At 38.4% G+C, this 17756-nt stretch overlaps 1 protein-coding gene across 1 annotated transcript; it reads left to right on the top strand.

Moving 5' to 3' along the window:
* Positions 1-269: 269 nt before the first annotated feature.
* LOC134674318 (beta-1,3-galactosyltransferase 1-like) lies at positions 270-17527 on the top strand. The gene is made up of 2 exons (XM_063532344.1): positions 270-469; positions 16395-17527. The coding sequence occupies exons 1-2, from the start codon at positions 457-459 to the stop codon at positions 17501-17503; spliced, it is 1122 nt and encodes a 373-aa protein (XP_063388414.1). The 5' UTR covers positions 270-456; the 3' UTR covers positions 17504-17527.
* The last annotated feature ends 229 nt before the right edge of the window (positions 17528-17756 follow it).

Raw genomic sequence — 17756 nt, 5'->3', positions numbered from 1 at the left:
AGTTCACACTGGAGCCGCCACACCAGTATACCTACAGTATATAACACTCATGATTCATCAATCCGTAATGTTAGCGTGACTTGAGGAAATCTACTTTAATAATTATTGAGTACCTATTAGTTAACCGATTGCAGATGAGTAATGAATGTATTGTTTCCCGTATGGTGTTTGGGGAGCGATAGCGTCGCCGCGAGTGGTGGGAGCGGCGCGGCGCGGGCGGTGCACGGTGCGGGTGGTGGTGGCGCGGCGCGTACTCCGCGTTTGTTTACCGCCGCGCTTCTACACTTTTATAATTGTTCTGTGATATTTAAATACACAACTAGTGAATAAGTAGTGCGAAAGTGTTGTGTTGTATAGAGTTGCAGGTGGTCAGCGGGAGGGTGCGGCGGTGACGCCACCGGCGCGCCCCAGCACAGGGCGAGGCCGCGCCGCGCCGCCCTTAATACTTGACGAACTATGACCTCTGCAGGTAAAACCCAGTGCTCTGTATAACTATTCACATTACGACATCACTGCCACATACAGTTCCGTAGTTTTGTAAACAGCGAAGTGTTCTATGCAACTATTATAAGGTGAGTTTGAGTTATTTATATTGGTATTTTAGTCCCCTGCATCGCACAGCTGGATCGCTTCATAAAGTTTTCAACTGCAGCAACTTCACAGCGATTCAGGATTTTGCCTGTATAGTAATGTAACTATTAATAATGTACACATGTAGGTACACTACTTTTACACTGGCAATCCATTGAAGTACTTATATAAATATACAGGATGTAATCGTTAAGTGATTATAGATATAAGCAGTTTTATCTGTAACGAAACCGACGTTCTTTAAGGGGTGAGTCGTCGTACTTAATGTATGGGAGGGTTTGAAATTAATGTTTGGGATATTTCTGCTTTTATTTAAAAAAAGTAATTAATGTAATTTTACTCATTGGGTAACGCACTTTCGATATCAATTGGAGGTTTTCTTACATCTGTTATATTTACTCAATTATCGCCTGGCCACTCTTAACGATTACACCCTGTATAAAGTTGTATATCGACTAAAGAGGAATCATTGTCAGAGGGAAAACCCGCACTAAAATAGGTACGGATTTTCCTCTCGTTTGAATATAATGTAGGTAATAATTCAACAATTCTGATAACTACGCAACGGCCAAAGCTTATCTATATTCTGGAGCAGCAAGAGGGCCTACCACGAACCACGTTCGACGTGTTGCCTCTCTGTCGCACTTGTAAAAGTGTGCGTAAGTGTGACAGGAAGGCAACACATCGAACGTGATTCGCGCTAGGCCCTCAGGGCAACGTGAAAGAGTATTTATGATTTATGAGCATTTGTCGTTATTGTTTTCAACTATTAAGTAAATAAATGCCCATAATTTTAAATCTTTTAATACACTCCAAAATTAGATTGGAAAGTTACTAACAGTTTTTGACGAAAAATTACTTTCGGGAAAAAGTAGATAATTTTTGTTTTTGTCTGTGTGACTGTGTAGGTATATACCTATAGATTAAAAGGCAGACAGGAAATGTCTCAGCCGCTATCGGTTTAACGTGCACACATTGTTCACTCATTTGTTTTCTGGACACGTCAAAATGACTGATCGGATTTTAAGCAATGTTTTTCAGCGGTTTAATTTTTTTTCATCGTACCCATAGACCTAGGATTCGCTTGCGCTTGACAGACAGCTGAAGTGTGCGAAAGGGAAGCCATCACGTATATGAACATCTCATGAGTGCGAAAGAGTCAGACTACCAATGAGAAAACGTAACCACTTTTGAGTTTGACGACGGCCGCGGACGGCCAAGAGCGTATCACGGTAATTTTCAAATTGAAAAATATACACGGATTAGGACGAAAAGTATTAAATAAAGTAATCCCACCAAAAACATTCTGTAAAAAACTAGCCAAGTCTCGATGGAGCTGCTTGTTTATCTCTAAAAAGTAATGAAATCTAGACAAAGTCGTGCCAAGTCTAAGGTTCCTTACTGCGATTTCTTTATTATTATAGTTAATGTTGTGTGACTTGGCCGTTGAAGGGTACACAAGGGTACAAAACCAGGTGCTCCATGACACCATTGCACCAATCTGTCGCCAGAACCGCTACCCATTGACGATGGAAAATTGCCACTTGGAAAACGTTGATTCAATAACCAGTCAATTGTAGGCTTGATAAAGCTGCGTATTTCAATAATACTTATGTATGGGCGAGCCTGAAACAAAGAATCAGAATCAGAATCAGAATGCTTTATTTGTGAAACATAGGTATACATGGTCTTAGGTATATAGGTACATTGAGCGCTATGTTTTGCCGGTTGGCATACAAATGTCAAAGAGAGTGAAAACCTAAATTAATATTGCAAATGTCAAAACTTATAAAATAAATTAATACCGTTGAAATTATTATTAAGTACATTACATTTAAATTTAAATCCAATAAAATATAATTCAAATAAAATTAAAATCTATCATTAGTCATGGTTATAATTAATGTTTATGTCATATGTCATAGTCATCTAGATATTCTTTTATGGAGTAATATGCTTTATTTACTAGAAATTTGAAAAGTTCTTTTTTGAATATGTGTAGGTCCTGTAGTTTTCGTATGCTTTCTGGTAAATTATTATAAATTCGGGGTTCCATTCCGAATATACTTTTTGAGAGAAGAGCTGTTTTGTATAGTTTATTTTTTATGTTGTCAATTTTACGTGCACTGTTAAATTTTGTGTATTGACCTATATTACTTTTCACATACAATGCTGTTTCGTATATATAAAGGGATGGAAGAGTTAATATTCTTAATTCAGTAAATAAAGCTTTACATGAATCAGTTATGTTTAAACCACATACGGATCGTATACATTTTTTTTGGCTTTTAAATACTAAATCTCTGTCTGTTGAGTTCCCCCAGAAAATTACTCCGTATCTTAAAGTTGACGTGACGTAAGCATGATAGGAAGTTATGACAGCGGATTGGTTAACTACTTTCCTAAGATGACGTAGCGCATATGAAAATGTACTAAGTTTCTTACATATATGGTCAATTTGATATTTCCATGTTAATTGATTATCTAAGCTTAATCCTAAAAATTTTGTTATGTCAGTTTCATCAATTATATGTCCGTTATATGATACATTTAAATCCGTCACTCTGTCTACTCTTTGTTTGAAATGCATTATTTTGGTTTTGTCTAAATTAATACGAAGGTTGTTACTGTTGAGCCATTCAATAAGCGATTTTAAGCAATTGTTTATTTCTGTCTCGTAAGTCTGTAAGTCTTCTCCTGTGAATATGACGGTACTATCATCAGCAAAGAGAATCATGGGTTCCTCGATAGCTAATGGGAAATCATTTATATAAATGAGAAATAAGAGTGGTCCTAAAACGCTGCCTTGCGGGACGCCTGCTTTCATTTCTCTGAGATCGGATAAAGCCGTTACTTGATTTTTGGTCTTGACGCATATATGGTCCAGTTGAGTATATTGCTTTCTCCCAGTTAGGTAGGATTCAATTAAACTAAAAACATTACCCCGGATTCCATATCTGTATAACTTAGTCAATAGTATTTTATGGTCAACGAAATCGAAAGCTTTGGTCATATCCATATAAAGAGCTGTTACAGGTATCTTATTATCTATGTTAGTCATGATAATATTCAGTAAGTCATAGATTGCCATATTTATTGATTTTTGTTTTCGGAAACCCTTTTGTGCATGTGAAAATAAATTGTTGGTCTCAAAATAGTTGTTAATGTTATTATATAAAAATTTCTCTATCACTTTTGAAAAAACCGGTAAAAGGGCTATTGGTCTGTAATTTGTAATTGATGTTTTATCGCCCTTTTTATATAGTGGTCGCAGGATAGCTACCTTAAGTTTATCAGGAAATCTGCCATATTCTATACACAGATTTACTATGTGGCTTATTGGAGATGAAATTATATTCGCAACTTGTTTTATTATCATTGTGTTTATTCCATCGTAACCGGTACTTTTTGAGTTTTTTAAAAAGTTGATAATTAATCTGATATCATCAGGAGTAGACGGTTTCATGAACATAGAATTGGATGAGTTGTATGTCATAGTTGTCCTAGGATTACTTAAATTTGTATTCGAATTATTATCATTATTAGTGGAATTAGTATATGTCTTATTTGATTGGTCTAGTTCGCAGATATCGGTGAAGTAGTCATTAAATTTTTGGGCAATTTGGTTAGGTTCTTTAATGGATATGTTGTCAATAATTATTTCTGCGATATTGTCTCTAACGCGATTCGTTTTGGCTGATTGTATGATGTTCCAGGTGGCTTTCGATTTATTTGACGCATTTTGTATATAAAAATCGTTTTGTATTTTTTGTGTTGACAACATAATTTTTTTAAGTCGTTGAGAGTATATTTTCAGGTCGCTTTTGTTAGTATGGGTTGGCGCCAGTCTACATTTCCATAACATAACTCTTTTTCTTTTACAACACTTTCTTATGCCTTTGGTCACCCACTTTGGCCTATTTAATGCTGATACCTTAAGTCTAATAAATGGGAAGCACAAGTTATAAAATAGTTCGAATTGATTGCTAAAACAATTAAATGCCTCGTTGGGGTCGTTTGATTTGTATACATCATTAAAGCTCAGTTCTTTAATACAGTTTGTAAATTTTTGAATATTACAATAACTAAAGTCTCTTTTTAGAACAAACCAGTGAGATAGTGTGCACGTAGGTTTTACAGGACACTTAAGAACCTGGGCAGTGTGGTCAGAGATCGCAAGATCGATTACGTCAGTTTTCCCTCCTCGAATATTATGGATAATATTATCGATGCAGGTGTTGCTCTGTAACCGTGTCGGTTTAGATATTCCAAAATTAAGATTAAAGCTAGATATAAGGTTACTAAATTCAATACTTTGTTTTGTTCTTTTCATCATATCTATGTTAAAATCTCCGCAGAGTATTACATTTTTGCGGCTATGGTTTAATTTACACAGTAGGTCATTTAATTTATTGAAAAAAATATTAAAGGTCGCAACATCATATTTTGGAACGCGATATACACATATTATTATTATATTATGCTCAGTAAGTTCAATAGCCGAACATTCGAAGATATTACATAATGATATGGTATTTGTTATGTCTGACAAAGTTTTGTATTTATGTATGTTTCTTACAAGTATACAGGAACCACCATTTCTATTTTCGCGGGAAAAGTGTGACGCAAGTGCATAGTTACTTAAAGCTAATTGGTTTTGATCGCCTTGGCTCATGTTGTGTTCAGTAATACATAGTACATCAATCGGTCTATTAGAAGATGATAGGTCCTGTAAGTGGACTGTTAATACATTAGCTTTATTTATTAGGCCGTTAATATTTTGATGCATTACAAAAATATTTTTATACACGAAAAAGATTGTTACTTGTGTTCTCAGCCTTATTTTTAATACTATGGTCTAAAGTATTGGTTTTATCATATTCACACTCGGTGCAATTCGTTGTTTTTAAGTCAGTCGCGGATGTATTTATGTTGGTTGTTGCGGGTTGCTCCTGGGGCGACTGGTGCTGCTGACCGGGAACGTATTCTTGCCCGTTTATGAACAGCCGGCCATCCCGTATCACGGCGTATTTTCCCTCCCGACGTGCATTGTGGAGGCAGTCTCGTAGGTGTTTCCGATTCTGTAACGTCTCACTGTCCAGAATATCTGACACGGCGTATCCAGAATTCCTAAAGTAAGAGGAGTTCGCGATGATATAGTTTTTCATCCGCTTACTTAGTACTTCGACTATGAGGGGACGTCGATTTCCTTTCTTTCCTATTCGCTTCACCGACTCAATTGAGCTATATATATTCATATTTAAAATATCACTAAACATGTTGTCTATGCGGTAATAAATGTCTTGGTCGGTTTCATGATAAAATTCGTCCAGACCGTATAATACAAACTTTTTCGAATTGTCATTTTTTGTATAATAACCCGTATTTTCGTATTGAATTTTTAGTGCTCGTATATCTTGTTTTAAAAGCTCATTTTCCTTCTCTAAATTTTGTATTCGGGTTTGTGTGTTTAAAAGCTGATTTTCAATGTCTAATTGTTTCGCCATAATTTCGCTATTTTTTCCTTCAAATTCCAATTTGAGTTGATCCATTTTGCTGTGTATTTCTGTGTGTATAATTGTACGCATATTTTGCATTAATAAATCGTTGTTCTGAGTTAGTTTAGCGTCTAATAGTTTGCTTATTTCGTCCAGAGTAATCATTTGTGCGCTTGATCCTGGTTGCATGTGTATTTTAGGCTTATTTGGGCTTAAGGTCAGTTGATGTTGAAGTATTGTGTGGCCAGATGTCTCGTGACTGTGACTATCATCAATCGACATCGTAGTATCATTTAAATTACTTTGAAATAACGATCTAGCGGGAGTATTATCGTTCCTTCGACGAGTTACGTTCATGCATAAAATACAGTACCATGGTTTTAAGTTATTTTGATGGTTTTCCTTAAAATATGTCGACGGCATGTTATTGCACCAATAATGATAATTTGCACCGCATGTGTTGCATTGTAAAATGTCTAAATGTGATTTTATTTCCAATTGGCATCCTACGCACTCCATTTTATCTTCAAAGTAGGCCTATTTTTACGGCAATATTAAGGAAGCGATGCACCGGAGTGGCGGGGATTGTGCAGCTTATCTATCTGCGCTTTAAAGATGCACTTGCAAATATACCTCTGTCTCAGTCGTTGTACAGTGTAGCGCGTTTTGTCTTCTCTTTCTAGCGCCGCATTGAACTTGACCTATATTTCTTATCGGTACTTATTTCACGTCGAACAATTAGGTTTTTATGTATCTGCCAGAGCGAATCGACTATATTTGCGGTCACTGATAATAGATATACTGTTTTGGACACTATTAATTACACTACAAATGTAAAATATGTAACAGTTTGATTTCAAATTCAAAAATGTTTTAACTGCCGGTCACTACACTTTTCTAGTCCATTTTCACTGTTTAATTCGTAATAAAATACTGTAAAAACACTTCCACTTGCAAGTTACGTAGTTTACTTGAATTATCCATACTGTTTGCTGAGATTAGTTGATTATATTTTTATTTCCTTAAATAAATAGCACGGAGATATGTTTACTTTCCAACCGACAGCTGTCATTTGTCATTTCAAACACTTCTTTTTGGTGCAATGGCAGATTGGTGCAATGGTGTCATGGAGCGCCTGGTTTTGTACCCTTGTGTACCCTTCAACGGCCAAGTCACACAACATTAACTATAATTGTGAGGGGGCAGGTAGAGGAGCCTCACAGGGATGATGGGAATGAAAAGGCAGGATCCAGAGCGATGAGGGGTATTTATTATTTAAATAAAAAGGCACAATATGTGCCTTGGTGATGATGTAGATATATATCTGGAAGGTGTGCAGGGCCACAAAACGAGCACTATACTGAACTGCACGCACTTATGAATTATTACGTTTACTAATAAAAATCACACTTAAACGGTCGTGTTTAGAAACTTGGGAAGTACAGTCCGTTAGATAAAATGATGTTTATCGATCAAAGTATGTGATCGAACTGAAAATAAAAATCATTGAATGGAATTTGGAATAGGATTTGAATTTCAAAAAGGGAATTTAGAATTTGTATGGTGCCAGAAATAGTATGAAGGTCGATAGTGTAACGCTTCGTTACACGCACCGTTACACTACCGGGGTCGCCCTGGAAGGGAAAATCCTGGGGCTTATGGCCAAAGGATTTTTCCGTAATGTAAATATAATGTAATGAATATGGGTATGAGTGATAAATTTAGAAGGTGGGGATGTTATATACAATGTTTATCATACAAGAGAGGCGATTTAAACATGCATACCAAAGGTCATTCATACATCATCTTATAAAATTTTGGTTAATTGTTTAACCAAAATAAGTTTCAATAGAGTACTCCTTTAAGTAGAGGACGTACTCATTAAATCGCTCTCCATTAGTATTAAGGCTTATTAATCAGTAACCACCCGCTGAATATTAATGAATCTAAATATAATATCTACAATAATGTGTACCTACAAAGAGTACGATTGTTGAAATTTATTCAACAAAATAATGCCGTATGGAATGTAGGATTACTACAAAATATCATAAGATAATTCCTTAATGGAATTAATAAATGTACTGTACGGTACGTATGTACCTAAGTACGTAAATATGAACGTTATGTCAAGGGAAGAAATATATAAATAAGTATTGTTCTAACTCTGGTAGAGTTAGCTTTGAATAACGTTATATGAACGTAATATAACGTTATATAAATTAAATAGTATAAATGAACGTATAAATTCGTACTAAGTAGGTATGTACGAAATGTAATGAGTTCGAAATGTATAATGGGGATGAGATATAATTATAAATGTATAACATTATATACAATATTTTACAAGTTAGGAGCTTAGGAGAAAAGTAGCTAAGTTTGAGCCAAATAAGAATCTAATTAAGGAAAAACAGTATATTATTTATTTTAGAATTTTGGGGAGAGGTTTAAGGTCTCTAATATGCCATCGTCCGAGCATTTTGCCGGACATGTCTTGTAGGACATATACTAAGGGTGATATTTTTTTTAGGATAGAACATTTAATAAACTTGGGTGCAAGTTTAGCAGAATAGTGTTTAGGAGAATTACTAATTGCGTAATTTCGTTTCCAGACGATGTCATTTTCGTTGAATTCGAAATGTTGGTGATGTTTATTATACGATGAAGAATTGGTTTGGTGTGCTCTCCAAAGACGGGCTTGTACTTCGGAGAAGACAGGCTGGAGAAGACCAAGATTATCAGCGTATTCGTCTCTGGGCGCGAATATAATATCATCTGTGAGATCAGATTTATCGTATGCTGATCCACATGTGACTAATTCGCGACCAAATACAAGGAAAGAAGGAGTATAATTTGTTGTTTCATTTACGGAAGTATTAATAGCAAATTGTATCTTATGTAGGTTGATATCCCAATTCCTGTGGTCATCCTGTATGAATGAGGATATTGCTGTGATAACAACTTTATTATATCTCTCCACGGGATTTGGTTGGGCGCATTTAATTGCGCAATAGTGTATTTTTGGGATCTGATAGGAGTGGAATAAATCCGTTGTCTCTTGACTAACGAATTGAGGACCATGGTCAAGAATTATGGTCTGTGGGATTCCGTACACTAGGAAAACTAGGTTTTCTAGAATATGAACGATTACTGATGACGTAGCACGTTTAATCGCAAAGAGGAGGCAGTATTTTGAAAAACAGCAAGTAACGACAAAGATGAATCTGTTGTGTTTTAGTGTATGTAGTAGGCAAGGGGCCGATCAAATCTATTGAAATGCATTGAAAGGGTCGAGAGCATTGCTTAGGTTTACCCATTAGGCCAAGTTTTAGTTGGGTTTGGTGTTTGCAAGCTAAGCAAGTCTCGCATTTGGCAATAAAATTTGAAATATCTTTGTACATTCCTGGCCAAAAATATTTCAATTTAACTTTATTGTATGTTTTAAATGTTCCGAAATGAGCGCAAGTTGGGGTGGAATGATTTTCTGTGATAATGGGTATTCTGTACTCTAGTGGGATAACTTCTTTCCAATTATACTCAGATTGGAGTAACGAAGGGGTTTTTGAGTATCGGTATAATTTATTATTATGTATTATGTAATCTGGAGTGGTGTTGGGGTTAGAACTGCATTTAGCGTAGATATTATTATACCAGTCGTCATTGGTATTAGAACTATTGTAGTTAATAACGTCTACTGAAGGTAAGCGTGATAAAGCGTCAGGGATTAGATGATCTTTACCACGTTTATGTTTAATTTCGAAGTTAAATGTAGATAGACGAATACTCCAGCGGGCTAGACGTCCGGTTGGATTATCTAGATGGAGAAACCATTGTAATGCGGAATGGTCTGTGTAGATTGTGAACTTTAAGCCGTTGTCAAGATAGCAACGCCAATGTTCTAGGGCTAGTAAGACACTTAAGAGTTCTCTTTCTGTAATTGAGTAATTTCTTTGGGGACCAGTTAGGGATTTGCTCATATAAGCAATGGGTTTCTCAACGCCATCAAATTCTTGGGTCAGCATGGCACCGATGCCGAAGCTGGATGCATCACAGTGGACTGCGAAGGGTTTTGAGAAGTCTGGGCAAGCAAGAACAGGGGTAGAGACTAGAGCTTCTTTAATGGATTTAAAGGCATTGTCTTCTAGTGATGCCCATTTAAATGGTGGTGCTTTTTTGGAAGTGGAGGTAAGTTTAGTTAGTGGTGCAACCTTTGTGCTGAAATCGGGGATAAAGCGTCTATACCAACTTGCTGTACCTAGGAACTTTTTAACTTCTCGAGGAGTTGTGGGAGGTGGGATGTTAAGTATTGCCTTAACCTTGTCAGGATCTGTTTGAAAGCCGTGTTCATTAACTATGTAACCAAGATATTTAAGTTCTTTTTTGAAAAATGAACACTTGGGGAAGTTTATAGTAATGTTGGCTTGTACTAGCCTTTGGTAAACTTTATTAAGTAAAGTGATGTGTTCATCGAAAGTATTACTTATGATGATAATATCATCTAAGTAGGTAAATACTGAGTTATCAAGGTTTTAAGAAGGGAATAACGCATCCATAAAGCGTTGTTGGGTAGCAGGGGCATTAGTCAATCCAAAAGGCATTACGCGAAACATGTACATGCCTTTTGAGGGTACATGGAAACTAGTTTTAGGTCTATCAGAAGGGCGTAGGGGTATTTCCCAAAATGCTTTTGCTATGTCTATCGATGATAGATATTTAGCATTTTTTAGATTATCTAGAATGTCAGAAATGAGTGGGAGTTTGTAGGCATCTTTGCGCGTAATCGAATTTAGTTTACGGCTGTCGATGCAAAAACGCCACGTTCCATCTTTTTTAGGAGTTATTATGACAGGGTTTAGCCATGGGCTTTCACAGGGTTCGATAACATTAAGCTTTAGCATTTCATCAACTTCTTTGCATAAAGCTTTTTGTTTCTCTGGAGAAAGCCTATAGCATCGCTGTTTGATTGGTGGATGGTCACCGGTATCTATGTGATGTTCAATGAGGTGGGTTCGTCCTAAGGGTTTGGTTTCTGTTGAAATATTTTTAAATTTTTCAATAATAGTATCTGAAATTAACTGTTGAGTTTCAGAAAGGTTGTCATAATTAGTGATGTGTTGGTCGCAGGTGGAAATAACTAGGGTATCTATATGTTTATCAGAATATGACGTTATGTCAGGTAATATGTGGGGAGCTATATTGAATTTTCTCCAAAAATTTGTGCCTAGAATCAAGGGTTGCTTTACAGTAGGGATAACATGAGCGGTAATAATAGCCACAATATTTTTGTACGAAATTGGTAGTTGAATTGTACCAATAGAGTATATAGGGTAGCCGTCGGCTACAGAGCCTACGACTTTATGGTCGTAATTTATGGTAAAATTGTGGGATAAGAGAATTTTATGGGAATTATTTCCGAAAATAGTTAAAGCACTGCCACTGTCTAAGAGGCCACATAAAGTTAAATTATTTGTCTGGATGTTGACATAAGGTCGTTCATCGTATGGATCTTGAGTGAAAAGTGCTGATGTAGTATTGTATGATGACATAAATAATTTAATGGTATCTAACCATTGGTTCCATTCTGTAGCAGTAGTTTTATTTAAGTTACTTTTCTCCTTTATGCGTTTTTTGGAAATTTATGGCAAACTGTACATTTTGCAAAAGTGACATTTTGTTTGCCACAGCGGAAGCATACTATATTTTTACTTGTACAAATATCTAAAGAATGATCGTTTGTTCTGCAACGCGGACAGGAGTAACGTAACGTAGAAGGTGGTGCTGTTACAGTATGGACCGGTTTATTAAATGGGAATGGTGGTATGTACGGTTGGGAAGGGGGGGTATGGTTAGAATCTTGTTGAATGTTGGTATAGTTGCTAGAGCTATAAGTAGAGGTAGTATTACAGCTTTCGTACCATTTGCACGATTGGAATAATGTGTCTATAGACGTAACATCTGTAGGAACTAATCTGGAACTGTAATAAGGGCTCATGTTTCTACGGAGGATATCTATTTTTTGTTTTTCAGAAAGGGGTTCATGTAATTTGGAAAAGAGGGCTTCCATGGCTGAAAAATACATTATTATTCGTTCATGTTGTTTTTGTTTACGGGAATGTATATTTTGTAGTAAGTTGTGGTCATGGTCATGCAATTCGAAATCTTTTAAGAAGTGGGTTTTAAATGATTTCCAATCTGTAAGGGTTGTTTTCTTTGACCTATACCAATCTAAAGGAGTGCCTGATAAAAAATCGTATATATATTTGTGTAAGCGTTTGTCGTCAATGTTACGCGCAATTGCAAACTCTTCGATGTTTCGAATAAAATCATAAGGGCAACTATCGCCTTTATAGTTGAATTTTTTAAAATCGCTTGGTTTTGCTTCAGAGAGGTTGGTTAATTTTCGAGCAAGTAGGTCTAAATTTGTGGAATCATCTATCAAAGAGGTTGCTGACGCGTAAGTTGACGTTGTTGTTGACGGTTGTGACATGTTAAATTTTGTTTGACATTTTGACAAAAATTCGCATATTTTCGAATAGTTGTCAATAATTTCTGGAGATAATTCAGTGGTAATATGGAGACGTTCTATTCTGTTATATAAATGAAATAAGAAAACCGCTATTCTATCGTGCTTCGCTTGGTTGGTGGTCGCAAGCTGTAGCTGAGAAGAAACTATTGTGAGGCATCTGCTAATTTCGGTGATATCCTGTTCAAGATCATATGGGCTGGAGAGATTCGAACACGGGTCCGCGAATAAATTTGGAGTGAGGAGCTGTCTTAAATCATCAGCCTGCGCGGTGGCTGGGAACTGAATGTTCCTGAGTTTGAGCTCATAGATGAGTTCAGGTTTATTTAATAGTGCTGGATTCATTGTTTATTAAAGTGGATACCTATCACGAAGAGAATAATTGATGTTATCAATATAAATAAAATATGTAGTTATTAAATTTTATTTTTTATTGAATCGAAAGGAGAAGTTTATTGTGATATTAGGCTTAGTTGTGTATATTTATTTAATCGGGTGAAGGATAAGCTATCGGATTATCTCCAACAGTACTGCCGTAAGTCAGGATTGGTTCGCACTTCAGTGACTCCAAGGAGTTTTAAAAACACTTAGGATTGAAACCAATTTGTGAGATTTCAGTGGAAATCTTGGATTGTGTAATTGTATGTGATAGATGTTTTGTGTAATCACTATGTTAAAAGTTTTGTTACGTGGCGCGACAAAAAGCGTAGGACGCTGGCATAATAGGGATTAGAAAATAGATATAGATAAATTGGTATAAGATGATGAATGATGATAGATGTATATGTATTTGGTTATTTAAGGGGGGAATTTTGGTTAAACGGTTGAGGATTAGATAAAAGGTTGGTTGTAAAATAGAAAATTAAATAAAATGATGTTAGGCCAAGAGATATTGCGAAAATTTGAGTTGGGTCGACTATAACCTTTTAGAATTTTGAAAAGATCTTAAAGCTAGCAATTACAAACAATATAAAAAAAAATTGGTAGAATAAGGAAAAATGTAGAACTGGAACAGCTGGTTGTGGTTGTTGGGTAGGAGCAGGTGCTGGCACGGAGGAACTGGAACGGGCTGCTCAGCGTCGTAGGGCGGGTGGGTGTCTTGTCAGGTCCGGGTTTGAGCACGTTGATGGCGCCAGTGTGAGGGGGCAGGTAGAGGAGCCTCACAGGGATGATGGGAATGAAAAGGCAGGATCCAGAGCGATGAGGGGTATTTATTATTTAAATAAAAAGGCACAATATGTGCCTTGGTGATGATGTAGATATATATCTGGAAGGTGTGCAGGGCCACAAAACGAGCACTATACTGAACTGCACGCACTTATGAATTATTACGTTTACTAATAAAAATCACACTTAAACGGTCGTGTTTAGAAACTTGGGAAGTACAGTCCGTTAGATAAAATGATGTTTATCGATCAAAGTATGTGATCGAACTGAAAATAAAAATCATTGAATGGAATTTGGAATAGGATTTGAATTTCAAAAAGGGAATTTAGAATTTGTATGGTGCCAGAAATAGTATGAAGGTCGATAGTGTAACGCTTCGTTACACGCACCGTTACAATAATAATAAAGAAATCGCAGTAAGGAACCTTAGACTTGGCACGACTTTGTCTAGATTTCATTACTTTTTAGAGATAAACAAGCAGCTCCATCGAGACTTGGCTAGTTTTTTACAGAATGTTTTTGGTGGGATTTCACTTCTTTTTGTAGAAACGTGGGCATATTGATTTATTTTATTAGATTTTCTTATTTAACACATTTATTTTCTTTTTAGGAGTAGTTTTTTTATTATTACAAATCTTTCTTTTCTTTTTTTCCGGTTCTGATTCTTGTACAGTAGCAACAGTTTTTCGTATTGCCCATTCATTAAATCTAATAATTAAATAATAATCAGTAATCCGTCACTAATCATCATATAATGACTTGGCAATCGCACATAATGCTTTACTCGTACCGTACTCGTAAATATGCTCAAACTGCAATTAGCGCTGGCGTTATGTTCAATTAGAATTATTTTTAATAGGTGACGATGATCCTTTTGTCATTATGCAGCCGTGCGATGGCCAAGTCATTATACGTATTACAAATTAAAGATATTGATACGGTTTTAACACCCCCTGGCACTGATTAAAATAACCGACTTGGTTTCACATTACATCTCAAAACTTTTTTGTAGTAAAAGCGTTGCGAGACTTGCACCTTTTTACATGTAATGTTTTTGATGGGATCTCATCTCTTTTTGTAGGCAGTCCTTCTTTTCGGGTACTCATACCCATACTATGTATACACATATCATAACTAAACATATCTTCATTCATACTCACATCGTACATCGTAGTGTACCTTTACTTTACCTACTATTTGTAGGAACTGCAACAGTAACTTTGTAATATCATATATGTATATGGGATTACAAACTTACTTATGCCGTTCTTAGATCTTCAAAACGTGACTGATATTGCAATATTTTTAGGTTTTCCCTTTATGTGGCCATTAAACCCTAACTCTGTACCAAATTTCAGCTCTCTGAGTTTATGGGAAGTACTAGTTCTATTCTGATGATCATGAGTGAGTTTCATAAATGCGAAACTTTGCTTTCGCTTAACTTCGGAACTAAATGACCTACAGACTTGAAATTTTGGATTTTAAGTATGTGATTATAGCTTACTGGATGACCAAAATTTCTGCGTTCTGGTCTTATCCAGAGGTTCTCAAATAGGGGCCTGAAAATGCGGCGAAATGGTTCCAGTAAATATGGTACGGCAGTGTTTGCTTCGCGCTCGACTTGGCGGGGGCACTGCCGTGCCCCCCGATTCAGTGAAGATGGTGTCTTGTAGTGTGCCGGATTGCAATGTCACAGGGCCAAATAATCCAAGCAATTACTCATTTCAGAGGATTTATGATATTCCGAACGAAATTTTCATAACGATATTGTGTCAAATTAACAGCGTAAAAAGTGTCATAGAAGCCGGTTTATACAGTTCATTATAAGTTTTTCTTCCGTTCCGGTGCTAATATTTTATCATATTAGTCAATAATTTAGGATATTTTGTGTAAAAACATAAACTGTTCGTTTACGCTAGGGCTTGACAAAATGTTCATATGACAGTATCGATAACTTGTCGGTATATTAATAGCTATGTAATTATTTCTTCACAAGATATCATTAAGATATTAGTTTTTATAACCGATTTCAAATAATAACGATTGTTATACCTTTTTGAAGGTGTTCATGTTTAGCGTGTCATGATAACTTCACTTTGCAACACAGTAAGAGCTACATTAAGATAAGTCTGTAACGATTTTGATGGCAAACGCAGTGCAATTGTTATTTATACGTCATAATGTCGTAGAATTTTAATGTTTAAAATAACACATTTGAAAAAGTAGTCGATAAAGCAATCAAACATCGACAGATTAGTAATATGTTGTAACATGACATCACTATTTTTGATCTCACATAGACAATTTACGCACACACTTGCATTTCATTTTTGGTCACACTTTTGAAGATTGAGAGTTGTTCTTTGTCATATAATTCTTTGATCGTACCTAACAATCCATTTTTGAAAGAGACATATATTATACTCGTAGTAATAACTTGAAATCAGTGTTTAATTGAAGTGAGGCTTAATAATTTATAATCAGATTGCATGACATCGGTACTCTACCGACATCGACACGGTTCACTGGTATCAAGCATTATGACGGAGTTCGTTCGATCCGCGAAGATACTCGTAAAAATTAGACAATAAAAACTTGTGGTTTGATGATTCCAGGCGAACGTTCACCATCATCCGCCTCCGCGTGCCTCAACATGCGGTGGTGGCGCGCGCGGCTCGCGCCCCTCGCGGCGCTGCTCGCGCTGTCCGCGCTGCTGCTGCTGCTGCTGCCGCTGCAGGACCCGCCCCCGCCCCCGCCGGCCCCGCCGCTCGCGTCCGTCACGGCGCCGCTTCAAGTCCAAGCGCACGACCCGTCGAGCCCCGTGAACGAAGCGCGACCGACACTGCCCCCTGAGTGGACAAGTGACAAGGACGACGAAGTGCTCCCCGCGGGCGCGGTGCGCACGCACGACCGCTACGTGCCGGGACACGCGCGCGCGCACGCCGAGCTATGCCCGGCGCGCGGCGCGGGCACGCGGCTCGTCGTGCTCGTGCCGTCCGCGCCAGCGTACTTCCGTCAGCGCGAGGCCGTGCGCCTCACGTGGGGGCATGCGGCACGACGCGCCGACATCACGCTAGCTTTCATGCTGGGCGCGCCGCCGCCCGCCCTTCGCGCCGCCATCGACGCCGAGGACAAGCTCTACGGCGACGTCATCGAGGGCCACTATGTGGACAGCTACGGGAATCTCACTCTCAAAACCCTGTCGATGCTGGAGTGGTTCGTCACGTATTGCCCGCTGGCGGCGCGGCTGCTGAAGGCCGACGACGACATGTTCATCAACGTGGAGGGAGTGTTGAGGTTCGCGGAGGCGCCGGCGCGCAGCCGCGCCGCGCGCACCGTGTGGGGCAAGGTGTGGCGCGACGGGCGGCCAGCGCGCAACGCCAGCTCCAAGTTCTTCGTGCCCGCGGAGGAGTTCCCGGGGGCGACGTACCCGCCGTACGCCAACGGACCGGCGTACCTGGTGTCGGGCGACGCGGTGGGCGCGCTGCTGCGCGCGGCGCTGGGCGCGCGCTGGCTGCGCATGGAGGACGCGCTGGTGACGGGCGTGGCGGCGGCGCGCGCGCGGGTGCTGCGCACCGACGCGCCTGCGTTCCTGCGGCGGCGCAAGGACGTGGCGCACGCGTGCGCGCTGCGCGCGGCGCTGGCCGTGCACCAGGTGTCCTACGCCGACCAGTTCGACCTCTGGCGCAAGCTGCACGACCCTCACGTCAAGTGCCCCCCTTAGCTATTGGTTAAAGTTTTGTTTGCAATATAAAGGGGCCCACTGATTAACAGTCCGCCGGACGGTATCGACCTGTAAGTTAGAACAAAATTTTGACAGTTCCGAACAACTGACAGGCCGATACCGGCAGGCGGACTGTTAATCAGTGGGCCCCTTAAGGCTCGTGATTCACTCTGGATATTTTAAAGTCGTCTGGCTACTCTGGCCTTGGCGTTTAAAGGGTGAAAATCCAGTCTATGTGAAGAATTCAGTTACG

The sequence above is a fragment of the Cydia fagiglandana genome, chromosome 20 (assembly GCF_963556715.1).
Source record: "Cydia fagiglandana chromosome 20, ilCydFagi1.1, whole genome shotgun sequence".
NCBI classification, from domain to species: domain Eukaryota; kingdom Metazoa; phylum Arthropoda; class Insecta; order Lepidoptera; family Tortricidae; genus Cydia; species Cydia fagiglandana.
This window is presented reverse-complemented; position numbering and strand designations above follow the sequence as displayed.